The 18880-nt window shown below is 38.3% G+C and overlaps 2 protein-coding genes across 2 annotated transcripts; both read left to right on the top strand.

Moving 5' to 3' along the window:
• Positions 1-4974: 4974 nt before the first annotated feature.
• On the top strand, positions 4975-5907 carry LOC100521364 (olfactory receptor 7A17-like). The gene has a single exon (XM_085015258.1). It carries the CDS (start codon positions 4975-4977, stop codon positions 5905-5907), a length of 933 nt encoding a protein of 310 aa, XP_084871384.1.
• Positions 5908-16771: 10864 nt separating this feature from the next.
• LOC110258794 (olfactory receptor-like protein OLF4) lies at positions 16772-17734 on the top strand. The gene has a single exon (XM_085015256.1). It carries the CDS (start codon positions 16802-16804, stop codon positions 17732-17734), a length of 933 nt encoding a protein of 310 aa, XP_084871382.1. The 5' UTR covers positions 16772-16801.
• Positions 17735-18880: the final 1146 nt, after the last annotated feature.

Below are 18880 nucleotides of genomic sequence, written 5' to 3'. Positions count from 1 at the left end.
TATATATTTTTTGATACTCTTTCCAACTAAACTAAGTCTGAGGGGGTTGGGGAGTGTGTATAATATTGACACATGCCTCAAGGCATTCACAGTCTAGCAGAGAATAAAAGATATGGAATTAAAATTACACAGTGATAGCACTATATATAAATTTATTATAAGAGAAAATGTTTTTTTCTGTGGGAATGTTAAAAGGAGGGTTCATAAGGAGATGACCTAAGCAATCTGAAAAGTAAGATGGAGTTTTAAAGGTAGAGAAGGGTGAAAAATTCAAAATAAGCCAGTGGTTGACTTGGAAAGCAGAGGCAAGTAGGTGTATATATGCTCTGAGTCTTGTGGCTGAGGCAACAAGTAAAGCTGAGACTCAAGGTCAATATTTTTGAGATTGCTGTGGATGAGGGTAGCATGAGGTAAAGTTAGTGGTTCAATTGATGCCAGAAAGATGTTATCGGAATCCAGGTTCTTGTTCACGGAGCTGAAGAATGAACTTCAAGAACACATAGGCAGCAAGCAAGCAAAGTCTTCATTATAGGAAAACAAACAGCTCCCAGGACATACTGGAAGGGAGAAGAAGAGTCTCCATCTCCATTGTCCTAAAAGGGCTTTTATCTCTTAAAGATGGGGTCCAGAAAGATGTGGTTTTCTCTCATTGTCTTTGCCAAGTTACTTATATCAGTCCTTGTGAAACTGACAGCGCTAATGGCCTGAACCTAGCCAGAACCTGAACTGGGACTTGAACCCAAGTGCCAGGACTCAAACTCAGCCAAAACTCAGACTGGGACTTGAACCCAAAAGTGGGGCTCGAACCCAGCCTAAACCCAGATTGGGACTTTAACCCACATGCTGAGACTCAAACATAGCCTAAACTCAAAATGGGACTTAAACCCATGGTTTTAAATTAGAATCACTCACCCTATCTCTGGACTTACTGGAGGTTCAAGTTCTTCATGCCTCCATGCAGAAGGAATTCAGTGAGAGACAAAGAAATAAGCAAGAAATCGTTGTATTAGGATGGGACACTTGTGAGAGGTGCAAGCTGGCAGGTACCAAAGCTCTGCCCCAAGGGTTTGGTGGGCTACAGTTTTATCATCCAAGGGGAATGGGGGTTGGAACAACCTGCCTATTCCTTTCTGGAAGTAATAGCTGCTCCTTGGTATCCCATAAGGTGTGTATTCAAATCAGCAGAAGGGTGATCCTCAAACTCTTGCCCTTGGTCAGAATCTGACTGTAGGCCTAATCCCATCCCCCACCCAATGACCTGAGGCAAGACTCATGCCTCCACTAGCCAAGCAAGGCTGCCTTGTGTTGATGGCTTTCTTGAGCAGGGGTTAACTTACAGTGACCTCCCAATGTCCCCTAAGTTTCCCTCTTTAAGTATGGTCCTTTATCGGGACTTCTACAACTACCTGTGCCTACTCCATCCCTATCTTTTCTCCAGTAGGGGTCTTAGGAGTGGAAATGCCCCCATAAGTTTTATGGTTTCTTTGCCCTTCTCTTCCTTAGACTGAGAGTCACCATTCCTCTCATTCTTTTTCTATCAGTTGAGGAGTGGGTTAGAGATTAATGTCCACCTGGACACAGATACAAGATAGTAAACAAGGCCTGTGGGGATGATATTCCCTGGAGCCCTTAAGCCACAAATGTTAATAAATAGCCATATCAAAGAATACATCAAAGCCCATGCTCCTACACTAACTAGCAGAGTTATTATCCTGCCTCACAATCAGGGAAAATCAAGCCTAGGGATCAAAGCTGTGGAATTTGGGGCTCATTCTCCAGCCGGGAGATGGTTATGCTAAGGAGTTGGACAACCTGCTTTGTAATATAGAAATATTTCTCTTGGTCATTATGAATATTGTCAAGAGGGGTGCCAGGTATCATAGATGGGCAAGAGGACAAGAAACTGAAATAAGTATGTGGAACTGGGGACCAAGGGGTGGGAAAACAGTGGAGACAGTTAAGAGGAAGAAGAAAAACATCAGTGAAATCTCATTGCCCAAGGTAACCATTCATTTACTAACAGGAAGAAACTATGTTAAGATTTTTAGGAGTTCCCATCGTGGCGCAGTGGTTAACGAATCCGACTAGGAACCATGAGGTTGCGGGTTCGGTCCCTGCCCTTGCTCAGTGGGTTGACGATCCGGCGTTGCCGTGAGCTGTGGTGTGGGTTGCGGACGCGGCTCGGATCCCACGTTGCTGTGGCTCTGGTGTAGGCCGGTGGCTACAGCTCCAATTTGACCCCTAGCCTGGGAACCTCCATATGCCGTGGGAGCGGCCCAAGAAATAGCAACAACAACAACAAAAAGACAAAAAAAAAAAAAAAAAGATTTTTATATGTAATGACTGCATCAACCACCTTGAGAGGATGGATACAGACTACTATTTGGGGGAGGATATTAATAATATTTCCAAAAGTTTCATTTGTTCTCCAAGTTCAAACAATAAGAGTGAGCAGATCCAAAATTCAAAGCCAGCATTTCAAACTACCAGTTTTATATTGTATATCTAAATAACATATCTTTTATCAAATCATTTTTATTACCTCCATTTTTTTTTATTTTGTGTGTTTCCCTTTTGTGGGTTTTTGATTTATTTTCCTTGCCCATTTTCCTAGTAGGATGTTCCATCTTTCAGATAGCTTGATAAAGTAAATATATCCATCCTAGCTCTTCTGGATAAAATGCTTTTTGCTGCTTTACTACTCTGGGCATCATGGGGATATAACTAGGGCTTAAGAGTTGCCAGAACCTAGGAAGTTTTATCCTCATCACAAACTCTAGGGATCACCAGAGCTTATTAGATATTTTTCCCCACATGGTCTTTTTTCCCTCTTGTGTCCAGAACTTGGCCAAATAGAAACTTGGAAACAGTATTGGGAAAAGTAGAAAAAAACAGATTCATTGCTTTGCCAGGCAAAGGAGGGTCACATCAAGCTAATGACTTAAAGAATGTCCCCCATTAGGTAAGATGGGAGGTGGTTTTATGGTTTGGGGAGTGAAAAATAGGGCCTCAGATGAGGATCAGGGTAAAGGCATTGTTTTCAAAGCTGGTATTCAGTGGTTTGATGGTCTTCTTTCCATAATGAAGAATGCTTCATTAACATCTTCCATTTTTTGTGAGTTTTAGTGCTGCAGAAAAACTCAAAGATATTGATATCTATTCCTTAAGAAGGGAATGAGGACACTGCCCCAAGGCTGCAGTATTATCTCTGGACTGTCCCTCCCTGGTCACTGTACCCCCTCCCTTCCCTGATTAGCAACTGTTTGAACCTGCCCTTTGAAACTCAGGAAAGGTCATGGAGGCTGAAATTTATTCCCTAAAAACAAGAAATGGGGGACATAGGAAGGCGTGTGTACCCAGGAGACCCACAGGGCCTGCTTGGTTTTGCTCTCAGTTTTTAATTGGCATTTTATTTTTCTTTTAATACTGAGCATGAAATGGTCATATTAAGATAGAACCACATGTTTACATGTCTATAGGAGAATTAACAGTTGGAATTTAGGTACTGCTTCTCCATTTTTTAGACAAAAGGTAATCTAATGTTAATAGCTGTCTTGTATCCTTATTTTCCTAACTATTGTGAATGAGGGTGAGAATACCCCAGTAGTAGCAGCATCACTCCAGGAGGCCACAGTATGGGTGTGTGTGTGGGTGGGTGAGTGTGGGGGGGTATGTGTGTGGGTGTGTGTCTGTCTGTCCATCTGTCTGTGACTGTGTGTCTGTGTGTTGTGAGACATGATAAGTTCTCAAGGCAAGGAAGAGGCAACTGAGCCCATATTCTCCAGTGTGAGACCCTTAAAATACATGTGCCAGAATATTAATCAACAAATAAAAATAAGGAAGGGACACATTTCTATCCACAGGACTTACTTTTTATGTTTTATTTTATTGTTCTCTTTGTTACTAGAGTATACTTGATTTACAGTGTTATGTCAATTTCTGCTGCATAGCATTGTGACCCAGTCATATGTATTCATATACATGTACACACATACACATTCCATTTCTTACATTGTCTTCAATCATGGTCTATCCCAAGAGACTGGATATAGTTTCCTGTAATAGGGATCTCATGGCTATGATACTTCTTGGAAACAAAATTAATAAAGTTAGAGGGACATGGGAACTAGGGGCCACTGTGAATTGAAGTTTCAGCTTTGACAGAGAGGCCTCCTCATTTCTCTAAATTCTCTGACACCATCTATCATCACTCTCCCTCTTGTACTTTCTTCTAGACTCAGTGGCTCATTTCAGGCCTTGATTTTCTGAAATGCATTTTCCCTGTTGTTCCCTCTGGCGAGAATGTACTTAACCCAGATAGACTCATGTCTCCTGTTCTCTTTCCACACAGTCTCCGTTCAAGTGTTTTTCAGTCTACTTAAAGATGCAGTTAAAAAGAATGCCCCTGCTAACTCTGTTCTTCATACTTGACTTATTTTTCTCATAGCATCCATTACCATCTAATAATTTGTATGTTTTTTTACTTACTGATACTCTTTCTATAAAGACTACAGGGACTACTGTCCCTCAAAACCCTCTACTCTGTCCACGAGTTGGTCATTCTTCAATTTATGTTTCCCAAATGTAAGATAAATTCCTTATTAAAAGTGTAGAATGCATGACAATGCAGGGAAAAAGCTGAATGTGGGATAGACGTTCCTATTCAGAGATGGCTCGGTGGATTACTTGAAAGAGAAATTTCCATAGGAAAATTACTGTATCGATTTTTGAATGCAAAATACAAATTGTAGAATTTCAGCAAATTTGCATTGCCAATTTTGTTGCCATGCCCATAGCATGTGGAAGTTCCTGGGCCAGGGATCAAACCTGCAGCACAGCAGTGACCGGGGCCACTGCAGTGACAATGCCAGACACTTAACCCACTGCACCACAGGGGAAATCCATGCAATGCCAATTTTTAAGAAACTAGTCATACTATTGTTTTTTTCATTTCCTGGTAGTCACCTCTACCGCATGGAAGCAGAGAATTATACAAGCATTTCAGAATTTTATCTTCTGGGATTATCAAATGAACCAGCATTGCAGCCTCTCATTTTGGGGCTTTTCCTCTCCATGTACCTGATCACTGTGTTTGGAAACCTGCTCATCATCCTGGCTGTCAGCCTAGACTCCCATCTCCAAACACCCATGTACTTCTTCCTCTCCAACTTGTCCTTTGTAGACATCTGTTTCACCACCACTACCATCCCAAAGATGCTACAGAACATCTGGACACAGAACAAAGTTATCGCATATGAAGGTTGCATCATCCAAGTGTATTTTTTCATACTCTTTGCAACATTGGACATGCTCTTCCTGACAGTGATGGCCTATGACTGCTTTGTGGCCATCTGCCACCCCCTACACTACACAGTCATCATGAAACCCTTGTTCTGTGGACTACTGGTTCTGGCATCCTGGATCATGACTGCCCTGAATTCCTTGTTCCAAAGCATAATGGTGTTGTGGCTGTCCTTCTGTACAGACTTTGAAATCCCCCACTTTTTCTGTGAAATTAATCAGGTGGTCCAACTTGCCTGTTCTGACACCTCTCTTAATGACAAAGTGATGTATTTTGCAGCTGGGGTGTATGCTGGAGCTTCCCTCACTGGAATTCTTTACTCATATTCTAAGATAGTTTCCTCCATAAGAAGAATCTCATCAGTGCAGGGAAAGTATAAAGCATTTTCCACCTGTGCATCTCACCTCTCAGTTGTCTCCTTATTTTATTGCACAGTCTTAGGCGTATACCTTAGTGCTTCTGCTACCCACAGCTCACACTCGAGTGCAGTTGCCTCAGTGATGTACACTGTGGTCACACCCATGCTGAACCCCTTCATCTACAACCTGAAGAACAAAGACATAAAGAGGGCTCTGAGAAGAATCACTGGGATGGCAGCTATGTAAGAGCCCATTGTTCTGGGGCCAAAAATATACTCATGACTTTAGGACTCAAAGCCTCAGGGCCAGAAATTGCTAATCTTTAATCAGATTGTTGAAAAACTTTTTCCCCCTCTTTATTTACTGTAATTCCCATATTCTTGGATTCAACTCCTCCACAAAATTTAAGGATCTCACTTTATTAAGCTCTGCTGTGCCTAATCTATAGATAGTTTTTCCCTATGTCCACATTCATATATTCCCAAAGATTTTCCAGGCTGGAATCAGAAATATTTGAAAATGTCCATATCTTACATCGGACAACTGGAGTTTCTTAAAAATAACTTCTCAAATGACATACATCATGCCAAGTAGTTTTCCCCTAGTTTTTCTGAAGCAATGATCATTAGGTATTTTACTCATATGGGGGGGAAGATAGACTTGACAGCTAAGGCCATTTATGTAATTTCATTGCAGAAGAAAATACGAAGCTCAGATTTTACTTTAGTCTATCACTTCTTTCATTATTATTTTAACTTCTGTTCTTCACAATGAAGACTGTAACATTGCTCCATTTAATTCTTAGTGTATTGATAGTAATGCTATTGGCTAGGAATATCTGAAGCACTCACCTGGACATGGCAAGATCTCACAGACATTTTCCTAAATCTATGCTATAGCTGGATTGGCCCTCTGGTTCTTATTATGAATGCGTATTTATTTGGGAACTTCAAAAAAATAAATTCACAAGTCCTAGAGGGTACACAGCATGTCCATGGGCCATGCAGGTAGGTCTCTGGTAGAGAGAGAGAAAAGAGAGAACCAACTGGGGGTTCTGCCTTTATTGAGTTGTGCAGGTGTGAAGGCTAGGATTCTGCTAGTTCACTCTTTTTTGTTGTTGTTGTCATTTTAGGGCCGCACCTATGGTATATGGAGGTTCTCAGGCTAGGGGTTGAATCAGAGCTGTAGCTGCCAGCCTATACCACAGTCACAGCAATACCATATCTGAGCCACATCTGTGACCTACACAACAGCTCATGGCAATGCCAGATCCTTAACCCACTGAGCAAAGCAAAGGATTGAACCCACATCCTCATGGATACTAGTCAGGTTCATTACTGCTGAGCTGCAATAGGAACTCCTCTTTCTCTCTTTATTGGTGAATTTAAAACACTATGTCCAATCTCTTGGGTTAGAACATGATGGAAGAAAGTATGAAAAAAAAGAAATTAAAAATGTATATATATACATATATGACTGAGTTGCTGTGTTGTATGGCAGAAATTGAATGAATATTATAAATCAACTATAGTTTTACAAAAATTAAAAAATATATATGCATGGAATTAGGGTATGGCAAGGGGAAAGTAGGTAGTAGGTTCACACAGGTGACCTGGTATCTGTTTACTCAAGGCTTTCTAAAACAAGAACTTTATGGGTGGGAGTGGCCCTTGGTACTTACATATTATCTGTGTCATACAACTGGAAATTCGGTTATTTGACATGATTATCTTTGAAGTGGATGCTTCAAAAAACCAAAGTTGAATTTCAGTCACTTACATCACAAGCAAAAAGTTTAATGTCAGATAATTACACTGCAAACATGCCACAGTTTCATAACTGTTCTTCTAGTTTTGTTGGTTTATTTTACTATTCACTTTGGTGTCCAGAATGCCTACCATAGTGACTGGCAAAACCTGATTATCAAATATATATCTCCAGTGAAGTCTACATAGAAAGACAAATTGGAATAAATTGACCTAATATGATCTTAATGTCAGAGAAGACTATGAATATGAGGAAGCAAAATATCAAATCACATATTTTGTTACTATGGAAGATATTTTTCATGCTATACATCTATTTATTAAAACATGGAAGATCAGTGCCCACAGGTGAGGGATTTATTCATTGGTGTAAATATTGGTTACTGTATTTTTTTTTTGTCTTTTTAGGACCCACCCGTGGCATATGGAGGTTCCCAGGCTAGGGAACAAATCAGAGCTGTAGCTACCAGCCTACACCAGAGCCAAATCAACGTCGGATCCGAGCTGTGTCTGCAACATATACCACAGCTCACAACAACACCAGATCCTTAATCCAATGAGCAAGGCCAGGTGTCAAACCTAGGTCCTCATGAGTACTAGTCAGATTCATTTCCACTGCGCCATGATGGGAACTCCTGGTTACTGTATTTTATATTTTGTTACTGAAGTATCTTCCCATTTCTGCTTGAAAACCTCTAAGACTCCCTACAAACATGACTCCTTCTATTGTTCTACAAAAAAAAAAAAAAAACTCCCTTTTCCTAATATACATATATAATAAATACAAAAGGAGTGGTGAATGAAAAATGCCAATTTATCAATTTCACATCTCCTTCATGTTCAGGAATCACTTCGTTCTTGGTGATCAGAGGATGATTGACAAGAGAGCCTGATATCCTGCCCAGTCATGAGATTCAGGGTCACCAGTTTTTCTGCACAAACATGTATGTCCATCTACCTCTCCGACTTAATAGGGAGCCTCAAGGTGGTCACTCATTACTATAGTTACCCTAAATATACTTGATTATGAATGTTCTCCTCAAATATCAGAACAAATGTCAAAAATTAAAATGTACAGATTGTTATAACTGCCCTCAGTTCTGTTTATTTGGGTTCTTGTATCAGTTAGCTATTACTGCGTAATAAGTCATTCTATGGCAAATGGCATAACCTAATGCATTTATTACCAAATGAAATTATTTAATGGGAAGTTGTACTGATTCTATTGTCCTCCTCATGAATGTGTAGTCAGCTCTCAGTCTCTACATTGTGTTTCTTTGTCTTATCCATGATGTTGGGTAAGGCTGTAGTGCTTTTCTGTCTTGAATCAATTTATGGTCATTTCTGTATCTAGGTTTATCTTCTACTTACACAAGAAAAGAGTTTATCATATGAATTACTTAAAATTAATTTCACTGGCCCTACATCCATAAATAACACTTCTTCTTCCCAAGTTAAGTGGGAATCAACTACCTGTCCTCTAGATTCTGCCCTTAGCCATGAACCATTAGGTATTTTCCATTTAATTACCTGAGTAAAATTACACACAATAAACTGCATATTTAAAGTGTACAATTTGATGAAATAAGCTATAGAAAAACTAAGATAATACACCATAATTCAAGTTGTGTACAATTTGACAATGCACATATCTTTAAATGCTTTGTTATGTAATTGTGAAAAATTTAAGCTTCCTGGGCCTTAATTTCATTATGTATGAAGGTAATATGGGGTTAAACAAAACTTCATAGGGATGCTGTGAGAAATAAATAAAACGCATGGAAATTCATTTTTCAATCCAAAGAAAACATTGAAGGGTAAAAGTTGTATATATTTATTTGTGTGTGTTAATATACATTTTTTCCTTCAAATAAGCACAGTCATACATATATGTACACACAGAGACATCTTTTATATTGAAAGGAAACTTAAGAGAAATTTGGAGGGAATAGAAATAAAAAGAACGAAAATTTCAATTAACATGAAATAAATGAATAGAGAAATATGGACACAAACATTTTAAACAGAGTAAGTGACCTCAATTTTGATAATGAATTACTTTTCCTAACTTAATGTCACGAAGTGTCATAGGCAACATTCACATGTATGCAATGAGGAAATCACTCTATCTGCTAACAAGATGGAATATCTTCAAATTAACTGAAGCTTTTTTCCACTTTGTTGGTTTTCAACATAAAAAACCCTTATTTAAGGTCAGCTAATGAATAAATTGAGAAGTTTAAACTCAATTTTTTGCAAATTTCATTACATAAATATCTATATTATATTTCTATTGCTGTAGTTGTAAAATATTCCCACACACTATTTGCTTAAAGTAAAAAAAAATATGTATGCCCTTACATTCCCAGACAACAGAAGCTTGATATAAATGAGTCTTACCTGGCTAACATCAAATAGGGCAACAGTTCAAGTAGAAGCATAAGATCCTCAACTTACTTTGACCATGGACATACCAAATCTATAGCTATATATGGATGAATTTACTCTGAAAAAGAAAAACTAGCTCAACATCTCCTCCACAGCAAAGGATGATAGAACCACAAGAAGATTGTAGGAGAGGCAGAGAAAAGGTCTCTCCAAAAAACCACACTCCTGGCATCAGTGACCCACCAATGGGCAGGATCTCACATTTACAGAGATTTTTCCCTGAGGAACAATAGGTCTGCCCTTTTTACATCAGGCACACCAACCCTTGGGACCTGTGCCAGAGAGACAAGTCACCAAAATGTGAGGATGTGAAAACCAGTGGGGCTTATATACAGGAAAGCTCAAAGCCAGTGGGGAGGGGAAAGTACTCTCTGAAAGAGCTCATGCACAGATTGACTCCCAGGACCCAGCAAAAAGCAGCAGTTTGTAAATAGACCATACATAAAGGATACTAATTAGTTTTAAGGCATCTTCTGGGGTGCAGGGGCTCGTTAAGTTTTTCTCAGTGAACAGGGCACTAGTAGGCAACATTTCGTGCTCTCAATCCACCTTGTGCTACCACTGCCACTGGTAGATGCCATTATTGCACTTCCACTACCTTTCTAGACCTCACAGGAATGCCATAACCCAGTGCTTCTCCTTGGCCTTGTGGAGCCAGAAGGCTTTCCTTGAACTTGCATATTCTCATGCAACACAAAAACTGGAGAACTTGCCTCACACCCACACAATTCTGGGGATGCAAAGATGGTTAAACATCCTCAAATCAATCAAAGTGATACACCAAATTAACAAAATGAAGGATAAACATCTATGATCATTTCAATAAATGCAGAAGAAGCACTTGAGAAAATTCAGTATTTGTTTATAATGTGGGCATAGAGGAAATGTACTGCCACATAACAAAGGCTATATAGGACAAGGCCACAGACTACATCATCCTCAATGGTGAAAAAGGTGAAAGCTTTTCCTCTAAGATCAGGGAAAAGAAAAGGATGCCCCCTCATGCCACTTTCATTCGACATAGTAGTGGAAGTTTAGCCACAGCAATTAGGCAAAAAAAAGCAATTTAAAAAGTCAAAATTAGAAAGGAAAAGTAAAACTGTCCCTATTTACAGATAAAATGATACTCTATATTTTTAAAATCCTAAAGATTATACCAAAGAACTTTTTGAACTTATTTAATTAATTGAACTAATAAATTAATTTCACAAAATTACAAATACAAAATCAATATACTGAAATCTCTGTCATTTATATACACTAATAATGAATTATCTGAAAGGGAATATTTTTTTGAAATCTCATTTACAATGGCATAAAATAACAAAATATCTTGGTATAATTTACCAAAGAGGGGAAATACCTATACATTGAAAATTATAAAACACTAATGAAAGAAAATGAAGAAGACAGAAATAAATGGTATAGACACTATGGAAAAAAGTATGGCTATTCCTTAAAAAAACTAAAAATAGAGTTACCATCAACAGATGAATGGTTTAAGAAGAGGTGGTACATATAGAAAATGGAATACTACACAACCATAATAAAGAACAAAATAATGGCACTTGCAGCAACATAGATGCAATTAGAGATTCTCACACTAAAGTGAAGTCAGTCAGAAAGAAAAAAGACAAATACCATATGATATCACTTATATGTGGAATCTAAAATATGGCAAAAATGAATCTACCTACAAAATAGAAACAGACTCTCATAGAGAACAGAGTGGATCACTCTTTGAGTAGCAAGGCTGTGATCCTGTGATAGAGTTAAGGGTAGGTAGTTTAGACTTATTCTTATAAGGTAAAATGATATATTACATAATTATAATTATAAGGGAATATTAATATATAAGGGAATATAATATATTCCCTTTCTTATAAAGTGTATATTCCCTTATAGGAAAGGCAAATAATATATACATGACAGTCACTATGCTCTATAGCAGAAATTGACACAACAATAAAAATCAACCATATTTTAATGCAAATAAAGTATGCATATTTTTTTAAAAAAGAATTTTCCATAACCTCTGAAATAAGGAAATATTCCCACAAAATTAATAAAAAGACAGCTTTTGGTTCAGAATACTTAAAACTATCTACAACTAACTATATCACAGGATCACAACCCTACTACTCAAAGACCAGAACCTCCAGCATCAATGTCACCCAGGAGCTTGTTAGAAATAAAGAATCCCTGGGCCCACCAGGACCTGCTGAATTAGTCTTCATTTATAGTAGGATTGTTATTGATTTGTAGGTACACTGAGGTTAAAGAAGAGCTGATCTATGAGATGTTTCCTACTCTTTAATGTTGAAATTTGGGGCAGGATTATATTATCATGAGGTTGCTTTCTATGGATTTTAGATATTTAGCAGCATCATTTCAGACACTGACAAACATCCCAGGGGAAAAATCATTTCTGGTTGAGAAATACTGGCCTAGAGTTTGAAAACTAGAAGCACCCTGATAGATTAAGGCCCATAACATAAGGCCCATAGCAGGTCAGCTATTAACTTTGACCAGATCAATAAACCACTCCAAGCCCCATTTCTGGTATTGAGGACAGAGTTCTTCAATGTATTTCCATAAAGACATTTGTAAATATTAAATCAGTCCCTATAAGGTGCTAAGCTTAAGTTTAAGTATTTTTTTAAAATCTCAATATATCCCTTTGCATTAAAAACATTTTGTAATGAAGGACTAAATGGAAGCTCTGAACTAGAGATGTAAGCATGGAATTCCTAAATGTTATGGGAAAAGTGTCATGGAGACAATAGGTGTAGTGCCCAAGGTTTATTAAGAAAAAAAATTCATTTCTCCTCCCTTGTTGAAAGGAAGAGAAATTTTCTGGAGATTCAGAGTTTGGATTGTCACAAGTCAAAGATTTGAAGATACAATAAATCTAATCCAGACAGACTCCTCAGTTAGACTTTGAGAAAACTCTAACTCAGAGTTGAGACAAGGTGCTGGGATATTTAGAAATCTTCATGAAATCTGCATGGGAGACAATTTCATGGAGAAGTGGGGAAAAAATTGGATTCTCTTGACTTCAACCCTGGTCCCTTGTGAATAGAGAATAATTAGGAAATTTTCCTTCCTTCCAGACAGTTTTCCACAGGGGAATTATGTGCTTAGAGGTTGTAATAACAAGAGGAAAACGTGCCTAATGAACAGATATAGAGAGCTATAAATAGCTCCATGTCTGCCTATCTCCATGTGTGTAGTCTTGGGCTGGAAGGGCCTTTTTTTTTTTTTTTTTTCTTTGTTTCAAGCCCTAACTCTGGCTAGGGGACTGATGCTTCACTCCTTCCTGCTGTCTTGTCTTGGAATAAGGCTTTAGTCTCCATCATCAGCCATCTGGGGAAGAATTCAGACTCCCATCAGTGGCCTTTCTCTCATAATTCCCATCCAGGTGAGTCCGGTAACCCAGATGACCATGTGCGAGAAGATCAGAGAGGCCAATTCAACTCAGTCCAGAGACAAGAGATCACTGTGTTTGCTTGTTTGCTTGATTAATTAAAGTATTATATCAGTGGCTACATAATATTCAGTGTGGCTGTACTACTCACACTGTTGATAGTATTTCATAGTCTATCTTTTAAATTGCTATTATATCAATGATAGAAAAATATGTTGAGATTTTAAGTTTAAATTGCGGTTCAGATCGGGGGGATTTTCTCCCAGAAGCCACAAAGCAATGTTCAGGGACATTTGACTGTCATACTGGAGAGGAGTGGGTGGAGGCCAGACATGAACTAAACATCTTGCAAGGCACAGGACAGACCATCAAGAGAGAATGGTGTGGCTCAGAATGTCAGTAGCACTGAGACTGAGAAAACTTAAGAGAATGTCTCTATCATAATTTTGATAGCTGTCTTTGGGTTGTTTCCCAAACTTGTAAGACTTTATTTTTCTGGTGACAAAATTAAGAATGCTCTTCTTGCTACCAGTTTAAAAATGTGACGCCCAATCAGTGTGTCCGCTCTTTACATTTATTTCTCAGTTTGATGGGTGTGAAGGACATTTCTTGTTTTCTTAAACTATTTTTCAGTTTCAGCAAATTTTGCGTATTTGATCACCATTTTGATTTGCTTATTGTAAGTATTATTATTATAAGCCCCTGTATTATTTGCCAATTTTCCACAATTATAAACATTTCAAAAATTTCTACAGATTATTGTTTCTTATTTGAGTTTTGGAGGATATTTTTATATAAAATATTACATATTTATTTTATTTAAATATATTTATCTTCCTACTTCTGAGCTTCTTGCTTTATTGGAGAGGGTCTTGCAACTTGTAAATTATATATGTAGTTTTCCAGATGTCCATCTAAAATGTACTGGTTACTCTTACACTGACCTACTACCTCTGTTCTTTTGGGTAAGCTGGGTAACCGAGGAAACCAATTTCATATTCTTTTGGGTAAATACCCATCTATGCCAGATTTTACTTAACAATTCAAATTTTTCCAACTAAAAGGAAACACAAATATGCCATGTGGTAATCATTCATAACTACTGAGACCTAACTCCTGATCATTCCATAAAAAAATAATGGAACATCTGAAATGCGTCAGAAGTTTCTAGGTACATTACATGTGATATTCTCTTCTATCAAGGTCTTTGCTGAATTAAATATTAACCCATGTTGATATCATTATTTTTATGTTATATCATGTTTCAGTTAGTGTTGGTTCTTTAGTCAATTTTGCTCACTAGTTTTTTTTTAATTTTTATCTGCTTTAATTTTTCTTTAGTCTCTTTTTATAACTTTTCATACTCTAAGATGTGTTTCTATACAAGAGCACATATAGCCCCATAGTTTTGTGAAGAGTACAAAAGTAAACAGAGCAGGTGAGGTCCCTGACCTTTTGGTTCATCCAAACTAACAATGAGAACAGAATACAGTGAGATAGATGTGCTCTGACCATGTCTTCAGGCACAATCATATGAGAAAACCAGTATAAGAATACAGAATTGTCACAGTGTGGGAAGGATTGATAGAACACGGTCCTGGGATGACTTTGCATGTCATATGAAGTCCAGAATCAGGATTAGAGTGAGCCCATCATGTTTGTCAAAAAAGAGATCCAAGGAATCCCCTGGTGGCACAGCAGCTTAAGGATCTGGCATTGTCACTGCTGAGGTTTAAGTTAGATCCCTGGCCTGGGAACTTCCACATGCCACAGGTGCAGCCAAAAAAGAAAAAAAGAGAGTGAGAGAGATAAAAACCCAAAGCCCAAGAACAGCAAAGGCAAGATTCTACAGAAGAAAAGTGAGAAAGGAACTAATCATATCCCCTATCTGACCATATAAAAAAGGAACTGGTCATATAATTATGGGATAGACATAGGAAAAACAAGTCTTCTGTTGCTTGATACTAAAAGTACCCACTTTGAGTGATACCTTATATGTTTTATTTTGTGAAGTGTTGGTTAGCCCCTTTGCTCATTTTATCCTTGATATACAATATGTAAGATGTTTGACACCACAAAGATATCACTATTTTTGTCTTTTGGACAAATTAATTTTTGTTCTCATTATTTTTGCTGGGCATCAAGGGAATGTAATCAGGGTTGGAATGTTGCCAGGAATAACAAAAATTTGTCCTCTTCATAGCATCTTAGGGACCACCTGAGCTTGTTGGATCTTTTTCCTCCTCTTCATTATCTCCTTCTCCCTTTCTCTCTCACAGTCTCTCTCTCCCTCTTTCTCTCTCTCTCTCCCCATCTCTCTCTCTCCCACTTTCTCTCTTTCTCCCTCTCCCTCTCTCTTTCACCCACTCTCTCTCTTTTATTGAACAGATATTTTATGTTTGCTTAAACACAAAAAAAATGGCCATCTCAGTATAAGGCTCCAGGTTTTTTTGTCCATGAGAAGCTTAAGAATTGGAATTTCTGTGAACTATTTTTGCAGTGTACAAAGGAAAGATCATTGATGAGACCAACTTGGGTTTAGACATTCTTAGTGTAAACAATAAGACTACGGCTGAGAAAGACATGGAAATAACACAATGCAGGAGGCACAGTGCACTCTGTGTGTGTGTTGATTACTTGTAGGGGCATAAGCAGTCATAAGAACAGAGATATCAGGTCTCACATATTCCAGGGTGACTCTTAAAATGCTGGAACCAGAACTCAATCAAAGTCTTAATCAGTATCAATTCTTGGGACCTTTTTACAATAAGATTAATAAAGTGCAATATGTAGTATGAAATAGGAAGTCCCTGTGTCCTGGGGTTTCAGCAGTAGCAGAAAGGCCATTTCCATCCTCAATTTGTGTGACACTATCTCTCATCACTTTCTCATGTTCTATCACCTTGCAACACCTGCTTCACTTTTTTGACTTGAACATTGAAAATGACCATCTTCCTTGCACTGGACATTACCCCTGCTGGGAACACACTACCTCACATAATCCTGCATCTCCCTCCCTCTTTTACTTGAGGTCAATGTAGAAATGTCACCTTGTCTGCAGATAGCATTGCAAATATCCATAAAAAACGGAAGCCATAGTCACCCTCTCCTTTATACCAGCTCACATTTTCTACATACCTGTCACCATCTGAAATGCTATGAATTCATTATTTCTTGTATTTTCTTTCTCCCTGTTTTGCTCTTCAGCAGTCTACACTCATTGCCTAGACATTGGTATCATGGTCAAATCTCAATTTTATTCCTAAATACATGAAAAATGTCTAACAAAATCTAAAGAATACATCACCCTTTAGGGAAAGAGTTGATAGGGACAAAAATTCTATATTGGTGGTGTCATGGAGGACCATATTCATATGTAAAATATTTTGTTTAATGACTACAAAATATAGGTTGCAATATTTCAAATGTGTGAGTAAATCAGGCGGCTGTGAAAATTTGTCATGTCACTTTTCTCTTTTCTGGAAGTCACCTTCACCACATGGAACTAGGCAATGATACACAAATTTCAGAATTTCTACTTCTGGGGTTTTCAGAAGATCCAGAATTGCAGCCCATCATATTTGGGATTTTCCTCTCCATGTACCTGATCACTGTGTTTGGAAACCTGCTCATCATCCTGGCTATCAGCTCAGACTCCCACCTCCATACACCTATGTACTTTTTTCTATCCAACCTGTCCTTTGTAGACATCTGTTTCACTTCCACCACCATCCCAAAGATGTTGTGGAACATCCAGATGCAGAGCAAAACTATCACTTATGAAGGCTGCATCACACAGATTTATTTTCTCATCCTCTTTGCAGTGTTGGACATCTTTCTCCTGACTGTGATGGCCTATGACCGCTTTGTGGCCATCTGCCACCCCCTACACTACACAGTCATCATGAACCCTCGGCTCTGTGGACTGCTGGTCCTGATGTCGTGGATCATAAATATCTTAAATTCCTTATTACAAAGCTTGATGATGTTGCGACTTTCCTTCTGCAAAAACTTTGAAATCCCCCACTTTTTCTGTGAACTCAATCATATGGTCCAACTTGCCTGTTCTGACACCTTTCTTAATACCATAGTGATGTATTTTGCAGCTGTCCTGCTGGGGGGTGGTCCCTTTGCTGGTATCATTTACTCTTACTCTAAAATAGTTTCCTCCATACGTAGAATCTCATCAGCTCAGGGCAAGTATAAAGCCTTTTCCACCTGTGCATCTCACCTCTCAGTTGTCTCCTTATTTTATTGCACGATGTTAGGAGTGTACCTTAGCTCTGCTGCTACTCAGAGTGCACATTCAAGCTCGACAGCCTCAGTGATGTACACTGTCATCACACCCATGCTGAACCCCTTCATCTACAGTCTAAGGAATAAAGACATGAAGAGAGCTCTGAAAGCATTCTTTGTGAAGGGAACTGTATAAGGGTCAAAGGTCATAAAATTGAAGATTCTCCTGTTATTGAAATGTTCAAAGCCTCAAGTCAGAAATTGTCAATTTCTTTTTCTTTTTTATGGCTACACCCATAGCATATACAAGTTCCTAGGCTATGGATCAAATTAAGCTGCAGCTACCAGCCTACGCTACAGCCACAGCAACACCAGATCCCAGCTGCATCTGCAGGCTTTGCCATAGCTGTGGTGATGCTGGATCTTTAATCCACTGATCAGGGCCAGGGATTGGATGGAAGCTGTGTCCTCGAGGAAATTACATTGGGTTCTTATCCCACTAAGTCACAAAGGGAATTCTCCAAGTTTTAACTTTTTAAATCAAACTATGGATGTAAAACTTGCTCTTTTTAGACAAATAAATTCTTGGACTTTCCATTTCTTTGACTGCAACTTCTCTATTAAATTTATGTAACTCACTTTATTAAGCTCTCTGCTCTTTCTGACATCCAACAGCTTTTTCCTTGTTTTACTCCTACTTTCCCAAATTTATTTCAACAATGTATTAGAAATATTTGGGTTATTTATTTATTTTTGCTTTGTAGGGCCACACCCATGGCACATGGTGGTTCCCAGGCTGCAGGTCTAATCAGAGCCATGGCTGCCAGTGTACACCACAGCCACAGCAACACAGGATCCAAGCCATGTCTGCGACCCACACCACAGCTCACAGCAATGCTGGATTGTCAACCCACTGAGTGAGGCCAGGGATCAAACCTGCAACCTCATGGTTGCTAGTCAGTTTCATTTCTGCTGCACCACAAAAGGAACTCCAATATTAGAAAGTTTGGAAACTCCTATTTACCTAATAAGACAACATGGGTATGGATTTTTTTAAGTGACATATGTCATAGCAAATATTTTTCTTTTGTTTTTCTAAAAGAAGTGTCTTGAGTTGTACTAATCCTATCAAAACCCTAAGGCAACTTATATATTTTATAACAGAGGAAAATCAAAGATACTATTTTCACTTTTATACTCAATATTCATTTGTGTATCACTATCTTAACTTCTCTTTCTTATAATTTAGACTGTCACATACTACTGTGACTTGTAGCAGATAATTGTTTTTTATTCCCCTCGTTAAGATCCTGTTCTTAGTGTCCGCAATGCCTACCACAAC

The sequence above is a fragment of the Sus scrofa genome, chromosome 2, assembly GCF_054392235.1.
Source record: "Sus scrofa isolate SSC_HxYL_T2T_F1_AM1 chromosome 2, Sscrofa_HxYL_maternal_Yorkshire_Landrace_v2.0, whole genome shotgun sequence".
In the NCBI taxonomy this organism is placed as follows: Eukaryota; Metazoa; Chordata; class Mammalia; order Artiodactyla; family Suidae; genus Sus; species Sus scrofa.
The sequence above is the reverse complement of the archived record's forward strand: the minus strand, read 5'-3'. Positions and strand labels throughout refer to the sequence as shown.